The sequence below is a fragment of the Alosa pseudoharengus genome, unplaced genomic scaffold (genome assembly GCF_046254945.1).
Source record: "Alosa pseudoharengus isolate Yale_2024_CS ecotype anadromous, Long Island Sound unplaced genomic scaffold, YU_APseudo_1.1 YU_APseudo_1.1_scf_15, whole genome shotgun sequence".
NCBI classification, from domain to species: domain Eukaryota; kingdom Metazoa; phylum Chordata; class Actinopteri; order Clupeiformes; family Clupeidae; genus Alosa; species Alosa pseudoharengus.
Genome location: NW_027468620.1, coordinates 18,702,587 through 18,722,975, shown reverse-complemented (window position 1 = coordinate 18,722,975; position 20,389 = coordinate 18,702,587). Strand labels below are relative to the sequence as shown.

The window sequence follows — 20,389 nt, the reverse complement described above, 5'->3', positions numbered from 1 at the left end:
TTGTTAGGCAACATGTATTAACACATTCATTTGTGACAGAAGAAATGGGAAGTTCCCCATTATCTGTAAAAATTGCCCATCGGCATCTGCATTCATGTAATGACAACAAAGCCAAAAGCCTACTCCTACTCGTAGGCTACTGTTTGGTCTCTTTATTGTCTTACAGATAAAGTAAAATCGTACAGTTTGCCCTCTAAGCCCAACGTAGCCTAATCATTTTGTTGTGCAGTAAAATGTCTCTTAGGCTACAGCATCAAACAACTAAGCATTTTTAGCCGACTGGTCACCTGATAAAGTTTTACGCTGTAGCCCAAGTCAATGACAGCGTGAGGACGACCACATAGGCTACAAATAATTTCGGTAGAGTTAGCAATTGCAAATCTATGTGTTAAGACGAACATTTTCTGTTGTATAGGTTTTGTTAGGCAACATAAATTAACACATTTTGGTCTCTTTATTGTCTTAATTGTATATTGATTTACTAATTGCAGCACAAGTAAAATTTCATTCAACATGTGCGTGTACCTGCCCCCCAAAATGTCTGTGCACGCCACTGATGTTGACACTAATAAAGATACGTTTATTAAGTAGGCTAACAAAGGAAAAGTGTTTTCAGCTGAAATGGCATGAAGGCTATGGACCGCCTGGACCTTTGAGCAAAACATCAGCAGAAAGAGAAGCCCTCAGTGTAGCAATGCAAACTGCTCGGGGGACCTGTCGAACTGACAGGCTTATCATAAATTCGCATTTATTTCAATTTGGCTATATGCTACGATTAAAGTTCCTATGGTTCACAACTACTCGCAATATGCTATCGACACTAGTTAACCACAATTTGTAGCCCTATTGGTCATGTTAAGCGTTACTTGCAATGTGAAACTAAAATCTAAGACGGTAGAAAATTATGTTTAAAGACAATTATGTTTAAAGACAAGTCTGTCTTAGATTTTAAACAAACAGACAAAATGCACCAAAAACAAAACCTCCGGAGAGGTAGCTATTTTGCATGATAAAGCAATGAACGTGCTGGTAGGCGTTTGACATGACGTTTGATGGATCCACCAGTTGGTAGGAAGGGAGGTTTTTGGCATCATTCCCGCGCTATAGTGCCCAGACTCTACATTTTAATGTGGGTCTGGCTCGTCAGGCTAGGCTAGGCGGGTACCCCATACGTACAAGACATTTCCCAACGTGGAACAACACTGTTGATTAAACTCCTCACATTAGGCTATCATTTATCACGGTCGCAGTGACACAGGGTGTGGTCTCGAAGGTTCGCTACGAAAAATGTTGAGATGATTCATGGTGCTTTGCTGACCACCGACAGCTTTTTTGATTATTGGCTGTGTGGGTCCCTTTCTCGAACCGTGGAGTTGTCACGGCTGTGCTCCTAACTTGGTAAGTTTGTATCGGAGGGTTTTTTCTCCGAGGTTACAGACATGCTAATTACTTTTGTAGTAGACAGACGCAGACCAGACCACACAATATGGCAATATGTGGCTGCATACAATAGTTTTAGTCTAGATTTTCTTTTTTAAATGATTGTTTTAGTGTTTTGTCATTGCCTTCAACAGTTGTTTTATACATTTTCCTGTATGTTCGTTGAATGCAAAAAGTAGCCTTAACGTTGAATTAGTCAAATTAAAACTTCTTTGGCGTATGCGTGACGTTGCTGACTGGTGTTTGTGAGGTTGAGCATTTTGGCAAATGTTTTATGTGTGGGCTATTTTAAAATTGAGTGTTTATGTTTTGAAAACCATCTCTCTAACGTGTGAAACACCCACTTTTCCAGTTTCTTCTATTGACTCGTGTCTTCCGGAGGGGAATAAGCAGACCACTCTAACCGCAAACACTTCGCATCATTTTTTCTTGTCTCATTTTGCACAGATGTCATTTTAAAAGTTTGCTTCCTGTCATGCATACTCAGGTATTTTGTCAAGGGGCAACGGGTGTGCCTATACGACACACAAAGCGTTGGCTATGGTCTTACACCTAGGCTACTAAGTTTTTAGACCCTGTCCCTGACATAATTTGTGAAATGTAGCCTACAGTAGCCTACTATATTAAAACATCGAATTGTCAGGCCACATTATAGGCTACTTTTATCAGGCCAGATATAGGCTACTTTTCAGGCCAAATACATTATAGTCTACTATGGTTGCCTAATAGTGCAACCATATAGCAATACTGATATGATCCCCGTTCAAGGCTATTTCATCACTCCAACATGATAATGTTCTTGAAGTTCTGAGCCTTGTCTAGGCTACTAGGTGCTGATTGGCTAATAGCTTTTTTTTCTGGCAACCTGACTGCAGCCCATTTTGGGTATAGTAGCCTAGTGGCTCATTGTGGATCTGGAAACAGTCACACTATACTTTCTTGCAGTGAAACCTGTATTTCAGCTGAAGCAGCTTGAGGGTTGGTTTGTCTTTACTAATTTGCCTGGCAGTTGAGGCTGAAGTCTTTGTTGCTTTACCTGGCTGTACAATTACCATTAAAACCATTAATTCCCCACTTCTTTATCAGACCTTGAACACTACTGAATGGCATTTTCATGTGTTTGGATATATTTCTATTAATCAGTACAGTTCAACTATCCAATCTTTTGATATTTTTGTTTGGCTCAGTAACCAGCAAATTCAGTGCAGCCTTGTGTGAAATGTGCAGAGGCACTAATTACAATCAAGCATGTCAGAGATATGGAAACCTTCCCAATAGCCAGTTAAACCTGGGTGTGTCAACTTGTGAGGCTAAACATTTAAGGCTATGTAAACGTTTGATCAAGGCCATTGCGAGATTTCAGTTATTATTATTATTATATTAAAAATAGCAGATATAATTATGTGATAATTGCTTTACCTGACCCCTATCCATAAATAAAATAAATATTATCAGCCATATTTTCCAAAAACGGGCCAATATTTCACAAAACCTCTGTCAACACTACGAGCCACCATTGATTGACCCATTGTGATTGTGTGCTATTAGTTATGTAGAAAATATGTAGACGTGTCTCGTTGACAAGGCCAGCCATGCCCATGTAATCACACTCTGGCTCTGGCTCTGAGTAATATGCAAATGAAATTACACTTGTTAAACTCACCTCAACAAGTCTTTTGCAATCATTTAACCCACCATGAGCAATGCTAAAGTCACTGTTACAAACAGTGCAGTGTGCAAGACTATCATTATGTTTTAGTCTTATGAGACAATTGGGTAAACTTTTGTGTAGTCTGATGTGAAATGGGTCTTAAATGTTCCTTTTTGAGTGGCACTGACTGCCATGACGCTCCTGTTCCTAGATACACTGACTGAACTGATTAATTAAGTTCGGGAGAAAAGAGATATAAGCCCACCTACACTGAAAACTGATTGGTTGATTTAGCAAAACAGACCAGGATGCTCTCTGTCTTGGATGCGCTTCAGGCACACACGCACCACTCCTCTCTCTCTCCCTCTCCGTTGTGTGCGCGTTAAACTCAGATGCACACGCAATTTGAAGTCCGGTCTGGCTTGCGTGCTATTGTTCGCTCTAGGTTCCGGGAGATTTTATGTAATTTGTGGGCGTCAGGAAGCCGCTATCAATATGTGGGAGACTCCCAAAACTTGGGATGTCTAGCTAGACAGCACTTTGTCGCCAGCACAGAATGCACAATGTACCTTAATGTAATGTTTAGCTGACACAAACTCAAAATAATGACTGTATAGATAAAATGTGCATCTCTCTCCTCCCTCCATTGTTGTTTACGTTTGAGTCGTCCTTTTATTATATCTATATGTCTGTATGTTTGGCTCTGTACTTCTTGTTTTGGTTTGATTTGGAGGTATCAGTTGTTGGTGTTGGAAACTCTGTCTTTATTTAAACTGTGAGGCACTTTAGAAGGAAATGTGCTGTATAAATTAAAATGACTTACTTACTTACTAAATTGCCAAGCTTCTGATTGATTCTGAAAGGACCACTACACCAATTGTAAGAGCCTTTCTGTCCGAAGGACAATTATGAAACATTGAGGTTTGTCCAGTGTTTTTTTTTTTTTTGTTGAGGGTGAGTCATCAATCACTCTGTGTTAATCAGTACCTGATGATAACTGGGCACAATTTAACCTTTTTAATCTGTTGTATACTCAAGGCGTACTCTGTCTTTTGTTAACTTTTGCTTTGTGGTTTATTTGTGTGTGCAAAAGACAAGCCCTAAACAATAACTTGCACTGAAAGTGAAGACTGTCTCACCTTCCCAGGATCTACAGTAGACCTGTCACATCGGGGAGGGTGGATCAGCATTCCAAGCATGGGGCTGCTGCAGCTGCTGAAGTCCCAGTTCCTCTGTCACCTCCTCATCTGCTATGTGTTCCTGGTCAGCGGCCTGCTGGTCAACCTGCTGCAATTCTGCACGCTGCCCCTCTGGGCCTTCAACAGGCAGCTGGCCCGCAAGATCAACTGCAGACTGGGCTACTGCATCTCCAGCCGTGAGTGACCAGCTCCACTAGCGCCAAGTGTAGCCTGATTTGTTTGGTTAGACAAGCCTGGTGCTGTCATAGCCTAATGCAGCTCCCTGTTTGATACAGTATGTGGTCTGGAAATACCAGGCTAAGAGTGTCTCTTGTGGGATGTTGGTTATTCTAACTGGTTCATCATCACATCTTATTCATTAATTCAATGGGCTCTCACAACATGTGAGAACATGTGAGTTCTGTTATTTTAGTGGAGTGTGTCACTATGACCACTCTGGAATGCAGCCTTTAATCCAAATATATCATGTTGTGTGGTCAGTGGTTCCCATCAGCATCATGGTCAGTTTGTTTTAGACACAACTGAGATAGATTAGTGCCTACTGGTGCCGACCTTAAAAGAGAGAAATTATACTGGCCTGTTTTTGGAAAATATGACTGATCATGTATTTCTTTTATTTAGGGATAGGGGTCAGGTGAAGCCACTTATTATCACACAATTACCGGTATATCTGCCCTTTTTAATAATTATATTTCCAGTTCAGTTTAGCTCAGCTCAGAAAGAAAATGCATTGTGTGTTTCTTTGAACAACTTAACAACTGTAATAAAGTTGTGGTAATGGCATAGACATGCCGCCAAGTTTTGAATTCCCTCCCAGTTTTATTCCTGTTATTATGAAAGATAGCAACACCATTCTTGATTCATGTCCAGATGCTTGGTACTTAATTAACCCATTTGCGCTGGATGCTGCATGACGCAACTTTGACCCTCCTGCTGGATGCTGTGTAGTGCAACATTGACCCTCCCGCTGGATGCTGCGTAGCGCAGCATGCTTTTTATTTCATGTTTCTAGGTGCTACAGAGGCTTAGATATAAAATTTTGGTAGACGTTGACAATTTTTAGTATGTTTTCAGAAAACCCTCAGGAAATAAGGTTATTTAGTCTAGAATGCCATAGGATTCTATAGGCGTTTTTAGCAGGCATTTTAGGAGTAAATGGGTTAAATGGGTATCATTTTCAAGATCTAATTGTTCTGGGCGGATGTGTGTTTCTCTTGCCTTTGACAGAGATGGTAGCAGTGCTGGACTGGTGGTCTGGTACTGAATGTACGCTCTACACGGACCCAGACAGCTACGCACTGTATGGCAAAGAGAACGCCATCGTCATCCTCAACCACGGCTTTGAGATTGACTTCTTGTGCGGTTGGACCTTCTGTGAGAGATTTGGCGTCCTTGGGGTAAACCTCTGTGTTGAAACTCGGATTGCACCAGTACTCCTAAACTAGACTAAATGTGGAAGTTGTGTTATTTAACAGGGAGGTAGGTTATATTTGGTGTGGCCACAAACATACTGATGTGGGTGAAAATGTCACAAGATGCAAGTAAAGTAAACCTGGTGGGGATTCTTTAATCATTGTTTAGGTTAAAGGTTATAAACATTCAACCGGTGTACTGACTTATATCAGGAAATTGTTGCTATTTGGATTTTATTTAGTTATTTAGAAATTACTTACATACAATATCAGAATGTGAATACATTTTGACATAATGTCAAAAAGCCTATGCTCTGTGTTACCCATATATACACTGAAGTCAGCACGTAAACCAGCTAGCATTGGCCCAGTTCTCTTGTAAATGTGTAAATACAATGGAAGTCAATGGAGTGCTGTGTGGCTGCATTTAAGACAACTCAAAACCTACACAACTCCTCGTAACAAATCGGAATCATTTTTTTAGCTGAGCCACACTGGTATCATTGTGGTGTTTCCAAGCATGAAAAAATGCTCCACTTCAGGGTGGAAAACATGGAGTTTAAAGTGCAAAATACATAATAAACTGTTTGATCCATATGCAATTTTAGACTCCTAATACATCATTTTGTTGGTTCCCTTTGTTGGTAATCATTTTAAATGACCATCACATTACCTCAATGTCTTCTCTTTTAGACATCCAAGGTCATGGCCAAGAAGGAACTTGCCTATGTGCCTCTGATTGGCTGGATGTGGTACTTCCAGGAGATAGTATTTTGTAAGAGGAAGTGGGAGGAGGAGCGCAGAACGGTGATTAAGAGTCTGCGGAACCTACGGGACTACCCAGAGAACTTCTGGGTGAGAGTTCACTCCTCTCATGACACATAGCCTTTACATGGCTTCACAAACATGCAGGGATGACTGTTTGTATAAAATGTGTAAGAGAAATGTTTTTACTGAGCTGTACCAATAGGAATAACTTCCTCAATGGCCTTTTCATGGCTTCACAAACATGCTGAGTGATATTTGTTTGTTTAAAATGTGTTCGAGAAATGTTTCACTGAGCTGTACCAATAGGAATAATTTCCTCAAACATAAAAGATGATGGCGTTTATGATTCCGTATTTCCTTTTTAGATACAGTAATTATCTCCTATTATTTATCAATATTTCCTAATCCTAATAAAGTAAAAGATTGAATGTCTGTAAATCGTGATTGAGATGGTTTGTGGGAAGAGTGTCTGTGGGTGAGGGTAAGAAGGAACAAGTGAATTCATGCAATTGATCCTGACTGTGGAACTGTGCTCTCTCTGTCAGTTCCTGCTTTTCTGTGAGGGCACACGCTTCACTGAGAAGAAGCACAAGATAAGCATGGAAGTGGCCGAGAGCAAAGGGCTGCCCAAGCTGAAGTACCACCTGCTGCCCCGCACCAAGGGCTTCTGCGTTAGCGTGCAGAACCTCCGAGGCACAGGTAGGGCACCATGGGCATTCTGGGGTCTCTTTGGATGGGCAGTGCTCTATAGATGATGCTACACACGTTCAGTTTTTTAATAAAGGTACTGTTTGGGAAGAGTTGACAAAAGATTATCAATTGAGAACAATGCATAGGCAACATAGTTTTACCTGGAGAATTTCAATCAGAGACTGTTCATCTACCTGTTCTAAAATAAATGTGCTTTAATCATGAGTAAGCAACTTGTCACAAACATCCAGTGAGAACAGGAACTGATCATGTGATTGCACGGCAACATTGCTCAAAAGGTTGCCCCATCACTTAGCTTCTACTGTATATCGTGTGACCTGGTGAACTGACACCGACTGGCTCCAGGGCTGAAATGATACATGAGACATTATAACTGCAGTGAGGGAATGAATGTGTGCTGATGCTTGTTTGTGTTTCTCTTTAGTTACTGCTGTGTACGATTCTACACTTAATTTCAGAAACAATGAAACACCTACATTACGTGGAATCCTAAGTGGGAAAAAGTACCACGCAGATCTCTATGTGAGGTGAGGAATGGAATTTGGCACCAGGAAAAAAACATAGGGGACCTCTTTATCCCTTATATTACACATCTTGAATACATTGCATCTGCCCTGTTACTGATTACTTCCATGTTACTATGTTTATCAGTCTAGAATCAGTATGTTTTCTATGCAAGTTCACCATCATTGCACTGCATTGGAGGCTTGGGGCCATGTTTGGTCAGAGCAACAGCAGAGGTCTTTGTTTTGAACAAGAAGTCACATGGTTCGCAGCATCTGAGGCCTGTACTCTGTGGCACAATTAGCCCTCTCAAGGGCTCTAAGGTTTATATGAGGAAGGGCTCTCAGGATAGCTGGTAATGACCGCAGTTTCCACAGGCAGACTTCACGACGTCCAGAACAAAGTCTGCATTCGTGGCTTAATTGCTAGGTCATGCCATGTAATGGTCAGGGCATGCAATGGTATGCAATGGTTTGAAAGGTTTTCCTGACTCGGGCTCTAGGAAAAAGGTCAATCTGTTAAACTTTTTTTTTCTAACTGCTCTTTGTGTGTGTGTGTATGTGTGTGTGTGTTCGTTCGCCCACAGGAGGATTCCTCTGGACATGATCCCTGATGACGAGGCAGAATGCGCTGCCTGGCTTCACAAACTTTATCAAGAGAAGGTGAGATATTGGTTGCTCAGTCCTGGCACTCAGAATGGCTGCCAGTGACATTTTATGGTGGTAGAGTTGCTAATTTCCATTGCCTGTCACACTAAGGTTTTTATGCAAAATACACCTGAGAGGTTGTTCATAGCGAGCAAGCCATTGCAGACCAGGGGCCTGTACTAAGAAGGGAGCTTAACCTACCCAGATGTAACCCAGGGTTACTTTGTTAAACCGGGGTTGACAAAACCTGGTTATCTTAAGTGGTGTTAATCGGTACTACGACGCTGATTATGAAGTTGATTTGTTGAGCCGGGGTTAACCTAATTGGAGTTTGTGCGCGTTCACATAAAAGGGGCGGGTTGCAGCGCAAGTCACCACTTTCAATGATGACGCGATCACCTTATTTTACGGATGAGGAATGCACAATTATTATGCCAAGTTATGAGGAATTAAAACCCACTCTACGACAAAAATCAAATACGTCGGCAGTGAACAAAGCAAGGCAAGGCTGTTGGCAACGTATTGCAGATCGGGTAGCCTAAATGCCTAAAAGTAAAGTTTTATTTCCACATGTTCTTCAAATATGTGTTACGTAGGATTAATAGCTTGCGGAATGTCTGAAATGAGTTGAAATAATTAAATTCCCTATTTTGAGTTCATAGAAATGCCTACAGATGCAACACAATTTAGAAGTGGGCATATAGATTACAGTAATAGGATAATTGAATGTTTAAGTAGCCCCCATTGACTGATTTAGTGTATGCCTAATCCTGTGAACATTTCAGATGCAACACCATTGCCAAACGCACATGGCAGCAGGTGGAAATGAAACACAAACACATTACTCAGAATAGTAGGTTTATATAGTTATAGCTTGCATTAATATTTCTTAATTATGAAAACATGTAGGCCTAGTATGCTTATAGCCTTCACTTGGCCTCTGTTTTACAGCTAACAAGAAAAAGGTGTCTTTGAACACTACTGTAAGGAGTGTTTTACAGTAGCAGAGGAGTTGGCCATCGCAAATAATAGTGGAAGGCCGATTGTGGAAGGGGTTGAGGGAGGCATTCGGTCGGATTCTGGTGCTGTGGAAATGTGTAGCCTTTATGTGCAGGGTACAGTAATATGACATTCAATTCAACAAGTTTGTTAAAATGGTGATTTTAATTTATTAGGCCTAGGCTATGTACTATGCATACTGTAGGCTAGGCTAGGCCTATGTCCGATTTATTTTCGGACATACAGTATTCTTGCTCAGATGTTCAGCATCACCGATTAGATGGAAAACAAGAATGTCCACGTAAGGGCATTGCTATGATGGGTGACATTAGAGACTTCTGCCTAGATCATCTGACAAAGATAATGAATTCCCTCGGCTGACAATCTATATCTTCATAGAGTGTATATATATATATATATATATATATATATATATATATATTCTCTATGAAGATATATATATATAGCGGTCTCTAAAACCCCTCGAAGAGAGCACCTCACGATTTGCGCTCCGATGTCGTATGGATCTCCGATGTCGTATGGATCATCCAGGTACGCCGACATAGTCTCGAATTGTTAGTGGAGGGGTGGTACTTATAAAGGGTGTGGTTAACGGAGACCTCGGGTTAACCAAGAACATAACCTGCTCGGAGCAGGTTTGAGATGCAGCGTAAATTGCCATGGCAGCATACCTCGGTTAAAACCTATCCACCTTTCGTAGTACGGGTTAATCGGGAATTTACACCACACGTGATCAAGTTTCTCTCGAAGTTACCCAGATAAGCCAGTAACCCCGCTTCGTAGTACAGGCCCCAGCAAAGAGTTAACATTCTTGATCCCCACCTCCTTCCTGTGTACACTGTAAAGCAGTGTTTATTTCTCTGACCAGTTCTCCTGTGTATGTCTTGTGTGGGTGTGGACTGAGTAACTTTCCGCTGACTGACCTGTTTGTGTGCTTGCACACTATTAGGACACGTTTCAGGAGAGGTATGTGCAGACGGGTAGTTTCCCTGGGCCGGTGGTCAGTCCACCACGCCAGCCGTGGGCCCTGATCAACTGGCTGTTCTGGACTGTCCTGACCCTCTACCCCCTCGTCCTGCTGCTGCTTCAGCTGCTCCAGAGCGGCTCCACACTGACCATCCTCAGCAGCCTGGCTGTCTGCGTCGCAGGTGGGCCTCCTGACACACACACCTCATCATCTGAGAATTAGCAAGGTCTTTAGATGTACTCCAGATCAAATAAACACAATTCTATTCTAATTCTAAAGATTTACATCTACACTTATTCATTTAGCAGACACTTTTCATCCGAAGTGACTTGCGCAAATTCTATAACAAGGTACTACATTGTCCCTAGAGCATCTTGGGGTTAAGTGCCTTTCTCAAGGGCATAACGGTAGAAGCTGGGAATTGAACCCACAACTGTTCAAGCTATTGCTGACTCTCGCCAGAGTTTCATAGATGTGATGTAGCGTAGAAGCGACTGTGAGACTGTTCTCAGCGTCACGGGTTGGCTTCGATGTGAGTGGTTGAAGTAGCACGTCAATAGATGACGGACAAGTGGCTTATCCAATCCTATGCAAGGATTTTTTTATAAGGCCCAGCCTTCTGAAGCACCACTCCAATGGATCGATCCCAGATGGATGAGTGGAGCTAGGCGGAACGAAATTCATCTGGTAAGAGTCAGGTTATGCTAGCCTGGCTCCTTAACCACAATGCCACCACTGCCCCTTATTTATTTTCATATTTTGTTCTACATCCATTTTATAGTTTGCATCGATTTGGTGCTACTGAATCATTTTTCTAGGATTTCTTGCAAAAAAAGAAATTACATTTGTGGAGACGTTTAGTCTTAGTTGACAGGTTGAGCCGTCATGATCATATGTTTGACTCCCAAGGACAACACACAGCCCATTAATGAAACTGCTAATCTGTCAATATCAACAGGAAATTCTCTGCTAAATCAATACATGTAATGTGAACCAATTAGGTCCCTTTCTCAAACCATAATCCCAAACTCAATCCATAATTCTGAAAAAAAATTAACTGACAAAACTGTAATTAGAATGTTGTAAAATAAGCATTCTAAAGAATATCTGATCCCATCTAACTTAACATGGAATTTTAGAATATTGCATTGTTGAGGAACGTTCTTTTATTTTCAAAGAGTTAGTACATTTCTCAGGCTTATTTCAGACTTGTTTGTTGCTAATTGGTGTCTATTTTTTTTTTATTTTGGCCCTTTGAATCAATGGAAATGGTTGTTCAGTCTTTAAATAGAGCCAGTGTGTTTTTGCATTTAAGTGTTCCACAATGTTAAAGTTGTACAAACATATAGTTAAGCATTATTCAGCCTAGGAAAGTGTTTTTGGTGGTCTGATTTAGAGGTCACTGAATCATATACAGTATATCACACGAAAGTATCAGTCCATTATTTTCCAAGACTTATAGTAATTGACCTCTTGCCCGGGGGGTTGACTGATCTGTTAAGACTGTCTGTCCAATCAGAGGGGCCTGTATGATGCCTCTTTACTTTGCACAATTTTGGCTAAAACAGTAATCAGACAGCACAGTATGTTTATGTAAGTGAATGAATGAAGGAAAATTGTAAAGGCAAAGTTGAAGATGTACATGATAATGTCCAAATTCAACAGACAGGTGCAGATAACTGCAGCTAGCCTCCAAAGAGGTGACTATTGTTGTGACGTCTGGCAAAAGGTGCATGCTATAAAGCTAATAAATAAAGTTTAAGATTAATAATTAAAATGCATGCCTATGCATGGGTCATGGTTTTACCAAAATCATAGAACAGCCAAAATTATACATATTCTAAAAGCATATGCCCTACATGAAATATAGCATTAATCAGCTTATGTCCCATCTTCCTCCATACCATGCATAATACATACTCCTCTATTCTGTATAGGTGAATTAAGTGAACAGCTGATACATTTTGGCCTGCACTATTAAGGGAAACAAATTAAACATCATAAACTATATATTTTCTAAAAGCATATAACCTCTAGAAGTGATATGACACCAAATAGGACATGTCCCATCTTCCTCCATGCAATGCACAATACATTGGCCTCTATTCTGTATAGGCGAATCTAGTGTAAAGCGGACACATTTTGACATATACTGTCTAGGGAAAGCAAATTAAACACCCTAAACTATATATTTCCTGAAAGCATATTACTTGTAGATGAGATATAACACCAGTTAAGACATGTCTCATCTTCATCCATGCCATGCACAACACATTGCCCTCTATTCTGCATAGGCGAATCTAGTGTACAGTGGATACATTTTGGCATGTATAGTCAAGGGAAAACAAATTAAACACCCTAAACTATATATTTTCTGAAAACATATACCCTTTAGATGAGATATTACACAATTTAAGACATTTCCCATCTTCCTCCATGCCATGCACAATACACTGCCCTATATTCTGTATAGGCGAATCTAGTGTAAAGCAGATACATTTTAGCCTATACTGTCTATGGAAAACAAATTAAATACCCTAAACTATATATTTCCTGAAAGCATATTACTTGTAGATGAGATATAACACCAGTTAAGACATGTCTCATCTTCCTCCATGCCTTGCACAACACATCGCCCTCTATTCTGCATAGGCGAATCTAGTGTACAGTGGATACATTTTGGCACAGTCAAGGCAAAACAAATTAAACACCCTAAACTATATATTTTCTGAAAGCATATACCCTCTAGATGAGATATTACACAATTTAAGACATTTCCCATCTTCCTCCATGCCATGCACAATACATTGCCCTATATTCTATATAGGCGAATCTTGTGTAAAGTGGATACATTTTAGCCTATACTGTCTATGGAAAACAAATTAAACACCCTAAACTATATATTTTCTAAAAGCATATGCCCTCTAGATGAGATATGATACCAGTTAAGTATTATCTTCCTCCATGCCTTGGACATGGTACATATTCCTGTATTGCATTTACTCTGTATTAAAACACATAGATTTTAATATATCGCTGAAAAAGCTAGAGCATTCCAAAATGTTCAATGTTAACATTTAAAATCATATTATTGTTTAATTTGACCATCATTTGTCCTCAGATTCACCCCTGTGGGCTGAATAGTAATTGAGATATAGGGCTATATTTGTCTAATACGCATGGTCACTAGCAAATAGTCCACATTGTCAGGTCCACATTGGGTGTGGTTTTGTTTTCAAAAGTCCGGCACCTGGCGCAAAAAAGTGGATCTTATGTTTCTTAGTTAGTCATGGGTGTGTTTTGGGCGTTACATCCTTTAAACCAATGAGAGTGACATCTGTCATTCCCTTTAACAGCAAGCATTTGGACTTCAAACAGCGCATCGGTATTGTAGTAGTCAGCGGCCCATTTGAAGGAATTTGCTTGCATGCGAGACTGTATGGAACAGGTATTCCACTAAACCATGCTTTAAAACCTAGCAGAGTATAGCCTATAAACGCATCTGCACTCGTCTATTATTTGAACTCATTGGCAAAGTAAAACTAACTTCTCTGTGGTGTCATAGTCAACACAAAACAGTTACACAGTTAATTACGCTATTGACTGACAATAGGTTACCATTGACAAAATAGCCTGAAAAAGGCAACACTTACACCAATAGTGTTTAAATGACTGAATAAGAAACCTAAGGACATTTATCCTGCAGAGGAGTTGCTTACATCTCGTGACAGTGCGTCTTCAGATGTGCTCCATATGTGCCTCTCGCCTATTCACTTTTAACTGTCATTAACAATTTGCAAATGATGGTGAATGGTGAAACTACTCATTGTGAGACGTATTTCCTGATATCTTTATTATAATTATTATGTTCCCCATTGTAATCATGTAATTTGTAATGTTTTGCATGGATGTGCGCTGGTTCACGTTCCTGTGGACGAGAAAAGCAGGGTGTAGTTGTGCACCCGCCCATCACTGTTGATAAAACACTCTTAAAATAACAGATAAACAACTCGCCATGGATTTCTGACCAGGTATTTCTTGGTCAGTGGCGTAATGCGTTTTAGGTAGTGTACGATAGTGATTTTTAGATAATGCGCTAGACCCCTCCTTAGGTCGTTAATGGCTACACCCCTTGGTGCATTGCTCAATAAAAGAGATGACGAAAAACTCGAGTGTACAATAGAAATATGTGTTGCATCATGATGATTATACACTTTGCGCTGTGCTGTTGACTGTCATGATAGGGCCCATGGCCATTATAACCTCTTGGCAGCCATTTTGGTGGCCATCATTTCTCAAGGTCAGATTTTACTAGATTTTTAGTATGTTATTTAGCATGTCTAACAGTACCAGAATCCATAAAAAAACCTTTTGTATCAATTTTTTGATGTTGAACCCTATATTGACCAGCCTAAAGTTACTCAACTTGCACTGGATCATCTTCCTGAATCTCAATATTATCACAAATGTGGGCAAATTAAAACCCTAAGTCAGCCCAAGTCAGTTATGATGTCATCACATCACCAAAAGTATTGGTTTTACCAAAAATATTTGTCAATATTCTAAACTACAAAAATGCATACTTATAAAGTATTTTGATGCAAAATACGAAGCCATTTTTCAACCCAGTCAAGTACAAATTACGAATATATGATATATTTTGTATTTGAAATATGGAATACATGTAATAAATACTGCTCATCCCTGTAGGCATCATTGGTTCTGAGATACCATGTTTGTTTCAGGAGATATAATGAAGAATAGGCGTAATTCAGTTATAGTGGAACATTTAATGGTTGCCACGGCGACCATTAGGGTTTTTTGATAATGGTTTTATATCTGAAAATGTTCAGGGCTCCAAACTGTACAAGTTCACCAAGTTTCATGCCTTTATGAAAGAATTTGACCTAATTTTCACATATCTCCTGTACTATGAAAGTTCAATAAAACTGCCAAAGGTGCAGCTTTTTGCCACTGACCTATGCACAAATAATTCCAATTTTGACAATGTTCCACCACTTGGATTTTCATGGACTTTTGGTATGTAATATGAAAAGGTTTCATAAACTGAATACAACAAAAATAATTTCTGTTGCAATTAGTTTTGGGTTGGGTGTTTTTTTCTCACAGATTGCCTGGACTATTGTCCAGGTAAATGCAAGACCAAAACCTGAAAGGTCACCTTCTTTATCAGTCTGTGTTCTGGATTTGGAGGATTTCCAGGTTGTGCTCTGCCGTTCTCACTAACTTAAAGGCATGTCTGGATTTGTGGACTACTCCACAAGGTTACTTGTGACGGACAGGTTTTTCCATCAGATTTAGACCATATCTAATTTCTAAAACCTGCTCAGTTTGTTTCCTCATGCTTGGATCCCTTCTGAGTGTTCCATATTTATTCTTGGTTTGCAGTTGCTAATTTAGTTTCCCTTCTTGTCTGGCAGCTTCTGTGGCCGTGCGCTGGATGATTGGACAGACGGAGATCAACAGGGGATCAAGTTACGGGAACAAGGAAACAGCACTCAACAATTAATGAGGAATTATCACCAAGAGAATCACCACAACTGCACACTAATTATAGTTAAGAGCTGGCACACAACAGCCAACTCGTGTCGTCTGGGGCGGTGTCCTTGTTTGACAGCTTTGCACAAAACAAATATACTTTGTATACTTTGCTGGATAACAAGTTGGCATTGACTTTGCTTGATCAGGTAAACTTGCAAAGCAAAAAGATTGCAGGGAAAACTACCTTGAGTTAGATACTCACTTCCAATGGAAAATAGTGTAACCAAAGAGACCAATAAATGCCTTTTTTTTTTACAAAATTGTTCTTTTTATTAATATTGTTTTGTACAATGCAAACACCGTAAGAGCAGCGGAGCACCAGAAATGTTGATGATGCTTGTATGCGTATGCGTCTGTAATGGGGGGAGGTTGGGTTAAATACAGCAGCAGGAGAGAGAGATCTTTTTCTTTCTTTCTTTCTTTCTTTCTCTCCCTCTCCTCTCATTTGGTTTGGGCTCACTTCAGACACCGCTGCTTACGAAGACCTGACCAAGTAGGGCATCGCTTGCAGCACATAACAGTTGTCTTCTTTTATAGGCTTAAATACAAATTGCTTACAGTGGGCTCTGCAGGCAAGGCAAACAAAAGGGCAATTTTTTTTTTTTAAAAGAACAACAAAATAAAGTCCAATAAAAACGTTTTTTTTTTCCCTTCCGTAATTTCCTTTCCGTACTCTGCAGTGGGCGGGGTTTTCTGAGGTCTGGAACCAGGTTTTGCGGTGCTGTGAGCTTGTTTCGTCACTGTGGGTTGTAACACTGCCGGCCGCACCTCGGTTGGTGGTGTTCAGAACTCCTCTCGTCTGCTCACACCTTCTTTCTCTCACCTGGCCTCAGCTCACTCCTTTCTTTACCGAAAAAAGGGGACTCCACTTTCGTCAAAAAGTGCCTTCGATTTTTGTTCTCATTTAAAAGGAACGCCTGCTTGTTCTCCATCCCAAAATAAAGAATCCACCATCAACGAGAGAGATGTGGCTATAATTACTTAAGCTTTACAATATTCTTTATACAAGGACTTTAGTTGATCCTTTTTTCTGACAGTATGTACAATACATATACCTTCCCATTGTATTTCACCTGACCACCCACCCGCCCCACCCCTTCCCCAAACCCTAGAAATCTTCTCCACAGCTATACATGTAAGACTTGCCCACTGGGAAGGGCTCACACCACCAGTCCATGTGTTGCACAGTGTGCCAGAGGCCTCTTTGAAATATATATATCATTTTTCCTTCTCATCCTTCTCCTTCATCATCCTTTCCTCCTCCTCGTCTCCTGTGTGAAGTGCACAGGTCCTTGCAGATGCCTTAGACAGTAGTGCTATGCTTTGTAAACGTGAGAGAGACAGGCCTGGAAGAGCTCCTCACCACCTCTATTCTTCATCTGTGCAAACCTGTAATGGCAAACGAACACACAAAGCTGTACTGTGCATGTGACACTCCCTAGGCTCCCACTCACTCACTCCTACACTCAATGGAATCACACAGGGAGTGGTCATGTGATTTACCGGCTGCCAGGACTGCACATGGACAGCTAATGTCTCAAGTAACCGGGATGAATGAGAAGCCTTATGCCCTATTGACTTGTATTGAAATGTACACATTTTGGTGTTTCTTACTTTTATCTTAGAAGTTCACAGTTTACCAAACAAGTCAACTTGTGTGGCAAGCTTCTTTACCCCCCCCCCCCACACACACACACACACACACATACACACAAACACACACACACACAAGTAATACAAAGTATCGTGCCAAGCTTGCCAGACATTCACAGATAATCAGGCTTTTTTGTCTCTGTGTTACTCTGATTATATTTTTTGTGTGGTGGTAAGCGTTTCTGTGTCTGACCTTGACAAATGGGTGGTCGAGCAGAGCGCTGGCGGTCCATCGGCGTTTGGGCTCGCTCTCCAGGCAGTGGGTGAGATAGTCCTTGCCCTCGGTGCTCAGCTTCTCCGGGATGGGCGGCTTGTGCCCCATGCCCACCTTATACATGATCTGGAAGTTGTGCTCGTACTCGTGCCATGGCCGCTGCACAGTCAAACAGAAGCAAAACAGCAAGAGGACGCTTGTTTACATTTGGACTAAACGGGAGGGTGGGTGAGGCTCTCTAAATACATAGAGTTGCATAATATTCCAGGATGTTATTTCATGGCATTTCTGTTTTTCCTGCAATGAAATGTGAACAAATCAAGCCTAACCTGAAGCAAAGGATCACGATTCATTGAATTCAAAGTAAACAATGCGTACAAATTTAACAAAAATAATTCTTTAAAAAGTTGTATCAGCACTTGTGTCATTCAGCACTTTAAGGCTTGTCAAGACATGTACAGGCTTGTGTCCAAACACAGTAACAACACAGTACAAATATTTTGACTACAAAATTTTATCACCCAAACATGAACATTTACAAGTGTGAACTGTGCCGTTACCAATGCAGCGTGTGCATTTAAACCATAGAAGAAAAGGGCAGGGCATGGGCCAGTGGCTATAAGAAAACTCACAAATCCTGTTTAACACCCACATCTGTTCAATGACAAGTAGGAAATCAAAAATCAAAGTCGTCTTACCTTTCCTGTGACCATCTCTATAAGCACACAACCCAGGCTCCATATGTCTGCAGCTCGCCCATGACCTTCACCCTTTGCCCTGGTGATGACCTCAGGTGCCATGTATGCTAAGGAGAGAGGGAGAGAGAGGGGGGTGGGGGGGGTTGGAGTCAGCAAAGTCAACCGATTGTAACAACAACCCTATCTGAACTATCTGAACTTGAGCCTCCACTGAGACTCATGAGGTAGAACAATGGAACCTAACAGTGGACAAACAAAGGCTTCATCACCAGTGGCCAGTAACATTCAAACGAGCTGCGACCAAAGCCAGCTTGCCCAACTGTGGATTTGCATTTGTGACCACAATGGCGTCATAATGTCCTAGCATAATAATAAAGTTACAACAAAACAAAAAAACACACACAACTCCAACTTCAGAATGAAAGATTACTCAAAATAATTTCCCTAAATAGCTCATCATGTCCAAAGGCCTTTGCATATTTCTTATGCAGCAAGACCAGCTCATTCCTTCTTCATAAGGCTCATTGACGCCCTCTGGTGTCAGCAGGTCTGCTCAGTGAGTCTCACCTGCAGTTCCCAGAGTGCTGTTCACCTCCCCAGGCATGGTCTGAGCGTTGTTCTTGAGCTTCACCGAGCACCCAAAGTCTCCCAGCTTGATGAGTCCAGACGACGTGAGGAAGATGTTGGCTCCTAAGACAGTAAACATATAACAATCAGCACTCTTTTCGCACTTTCTAGGTGTCTAGGTCAACCAGGGGCGGACTGGCATTCTGGATGTTCTGGAAAAGTCCAGAACGGCTATCGGCCTGGCTCAATATACTTCATCAGCCAAATATATAAATAGCTCTCCAAATAAATATGCTTCACTCATGCCTATAGTAGCCTATTTCTACGCTATCAGTTATCACTGCTATTGAAAAAACATTTGTTCCATCGTGTTTTCAATAGCAGGATAGGCACAAGGGACAATGGAAAGGCTACAATGTCACCAAGGTTGGCAACTCTCACAATTGACAAATGTCTCATTAACATTTCATCTTTGCTTCCTTCGATGTAGCCTATCTTTGATTTTTAAATGAAGCTGACGAGATTCGTGCATATGCAGGTAAGCAGGCGCCGAGGTCTGGAATTCTGGGTTCGTTAACTACGTTGTTGGTGCTTCGTTTTATGTGTAGGGACCTTGAGCAAGCTACTGACAAGGTTTGATGCTGTTTTAATATTACTGAGTTAAAAAAATGCTATTTGGGAAGCGTTTCGCTCATGGCCCTTAGCTAATCCACTATATGCGATATGGAGCTATAGCCTATACCGGAGCAAACTCTGTAGTGGTTGATCAACGAAAAATACTGTCTCCACAGCTTATTTGATGTGTTTTAATGCAGAAAAACACCCTTTGGTAAAATTACACTTTAATTCAGTTTTGTGTTACTGGTTATCAGTGTCTGCTGGCTGTGTGTGTGTGTGATGGCATACAGTTTGAAAAAAAAAAAAAAACACCACCACCACATATTTGGCATGTCCTTGCTTAGGATGCATGAGATAATGTTGATGTGAGTCAGACAGAACACGAGCCAAGCTTTAGTACTTCTGTCCATCTCAAACTACATTTATGTGTTTAGCAACCAGAATTTGAAACATTTTCTCAAAGGAGAAACCCCCGAATCCCTGTTTATATGGAAATCCGACCTGAAGGGTCCAGACCTGGGTGCACTCGTGTCACACAGTGTGCGATAGATGCCATGCACACACCATCCGTTTCAACGCAGTGCCCCAACAGAAATGGCTTCCAACGTCCCTGCCTCTAGACTACACATTTGCATGTTTGGTGGTGTTGGTGCTTAAGTTTTTTTGTCCTTGGGCGAAACAGACAGGTTGTTGCATTGTCTACTAGTCTAGATGTTTGCTACCAAAACTACCACATATTTACAAGGAATAGCTCTAAC

The 20,389-nt window shown here is 40.9% G+C and overlaps 2 protein-coding genes across 5 annotated transcripts in view; one reads left to right on the top strand and one right to left on the bottom strand.

Moving 5' to 3' along the window:
* Positions 1-1,096: 1,096 nt before the first annotated feature.
* Positions 1,097-16,239, top strand: agpat4 (1-acylglycerol-3-phosphate O-acyltransferase 4 (lysophosphatidic acid acyltransferase, delta)). 2 transcript variants are annotated; one of them, XM_076285783.1, is made up of 9 exons: positions 1,097-1,398; positions 4,239-4,466; positions 5,518-5,687; positions 6,396-6,557; positions 7,016-7,169; positions 7,606-7,708; positions 8,272-8,347; positions 10,302-10,500; positions 15,761-16,238. In XM_076285783.1, exons 2-9 carry the CDS (start codon positions 4,289-4,291, stop codon positions 15,847-15,849), a joined length of 1,131 nt encoding a protein of 376 aa, XP_076141898.1. In that variant the 5' UTR covers positions 1,097-1,398; positions 4,239-4,288; the 3' UTR covers positions 15,850-16,238. The 2 variants fall into 2 exon arrangements, with proteins under 2 accessions (XP_076141898.1, XP_076141900.1); XM_076285785.1 differs by lacking the exon at positions 1,097-1,398 and having other exon boundaries at positions 4,241-4,466; positions 15,761-16,239.
* Positions 16,240-16,983: 744 nt separating this feature from the next.
* map3k4 (mitogen-activated protein kinase kinase kinase 4) overlaps positions 16,984-20,389 on the bottom strand; it is a 39,970-nt gene continuing 36,564 nt past the window's right edge. For all 3 annotated transcript variants that reach the window (XM_076285780.1, XM_076285782.1, XM_076285781.1), the window contains 4 exons: positions 19,014-19,136; positions 18,447-18,553; positions 17,728-17,907; positions 16,984-17,270 (listed from right to left, as the gene is read on the bottom strand). In XM_076285780.1, coding sequence (XP_076141895.1) covers positions 17,250-17,270; positions 17,728-17,907; positions 18,447-18,553; positions 19,014-19,136 — 431 coding nt within the window. In that variant the 3' untranslated portion in view covers positions 16,984-17,249. The remainder of the gene's footprint in view (positions 17,271-17,727; positions 17,908-18,446; positions 18,554-19,013; positions 19,137-20,389) is intronic.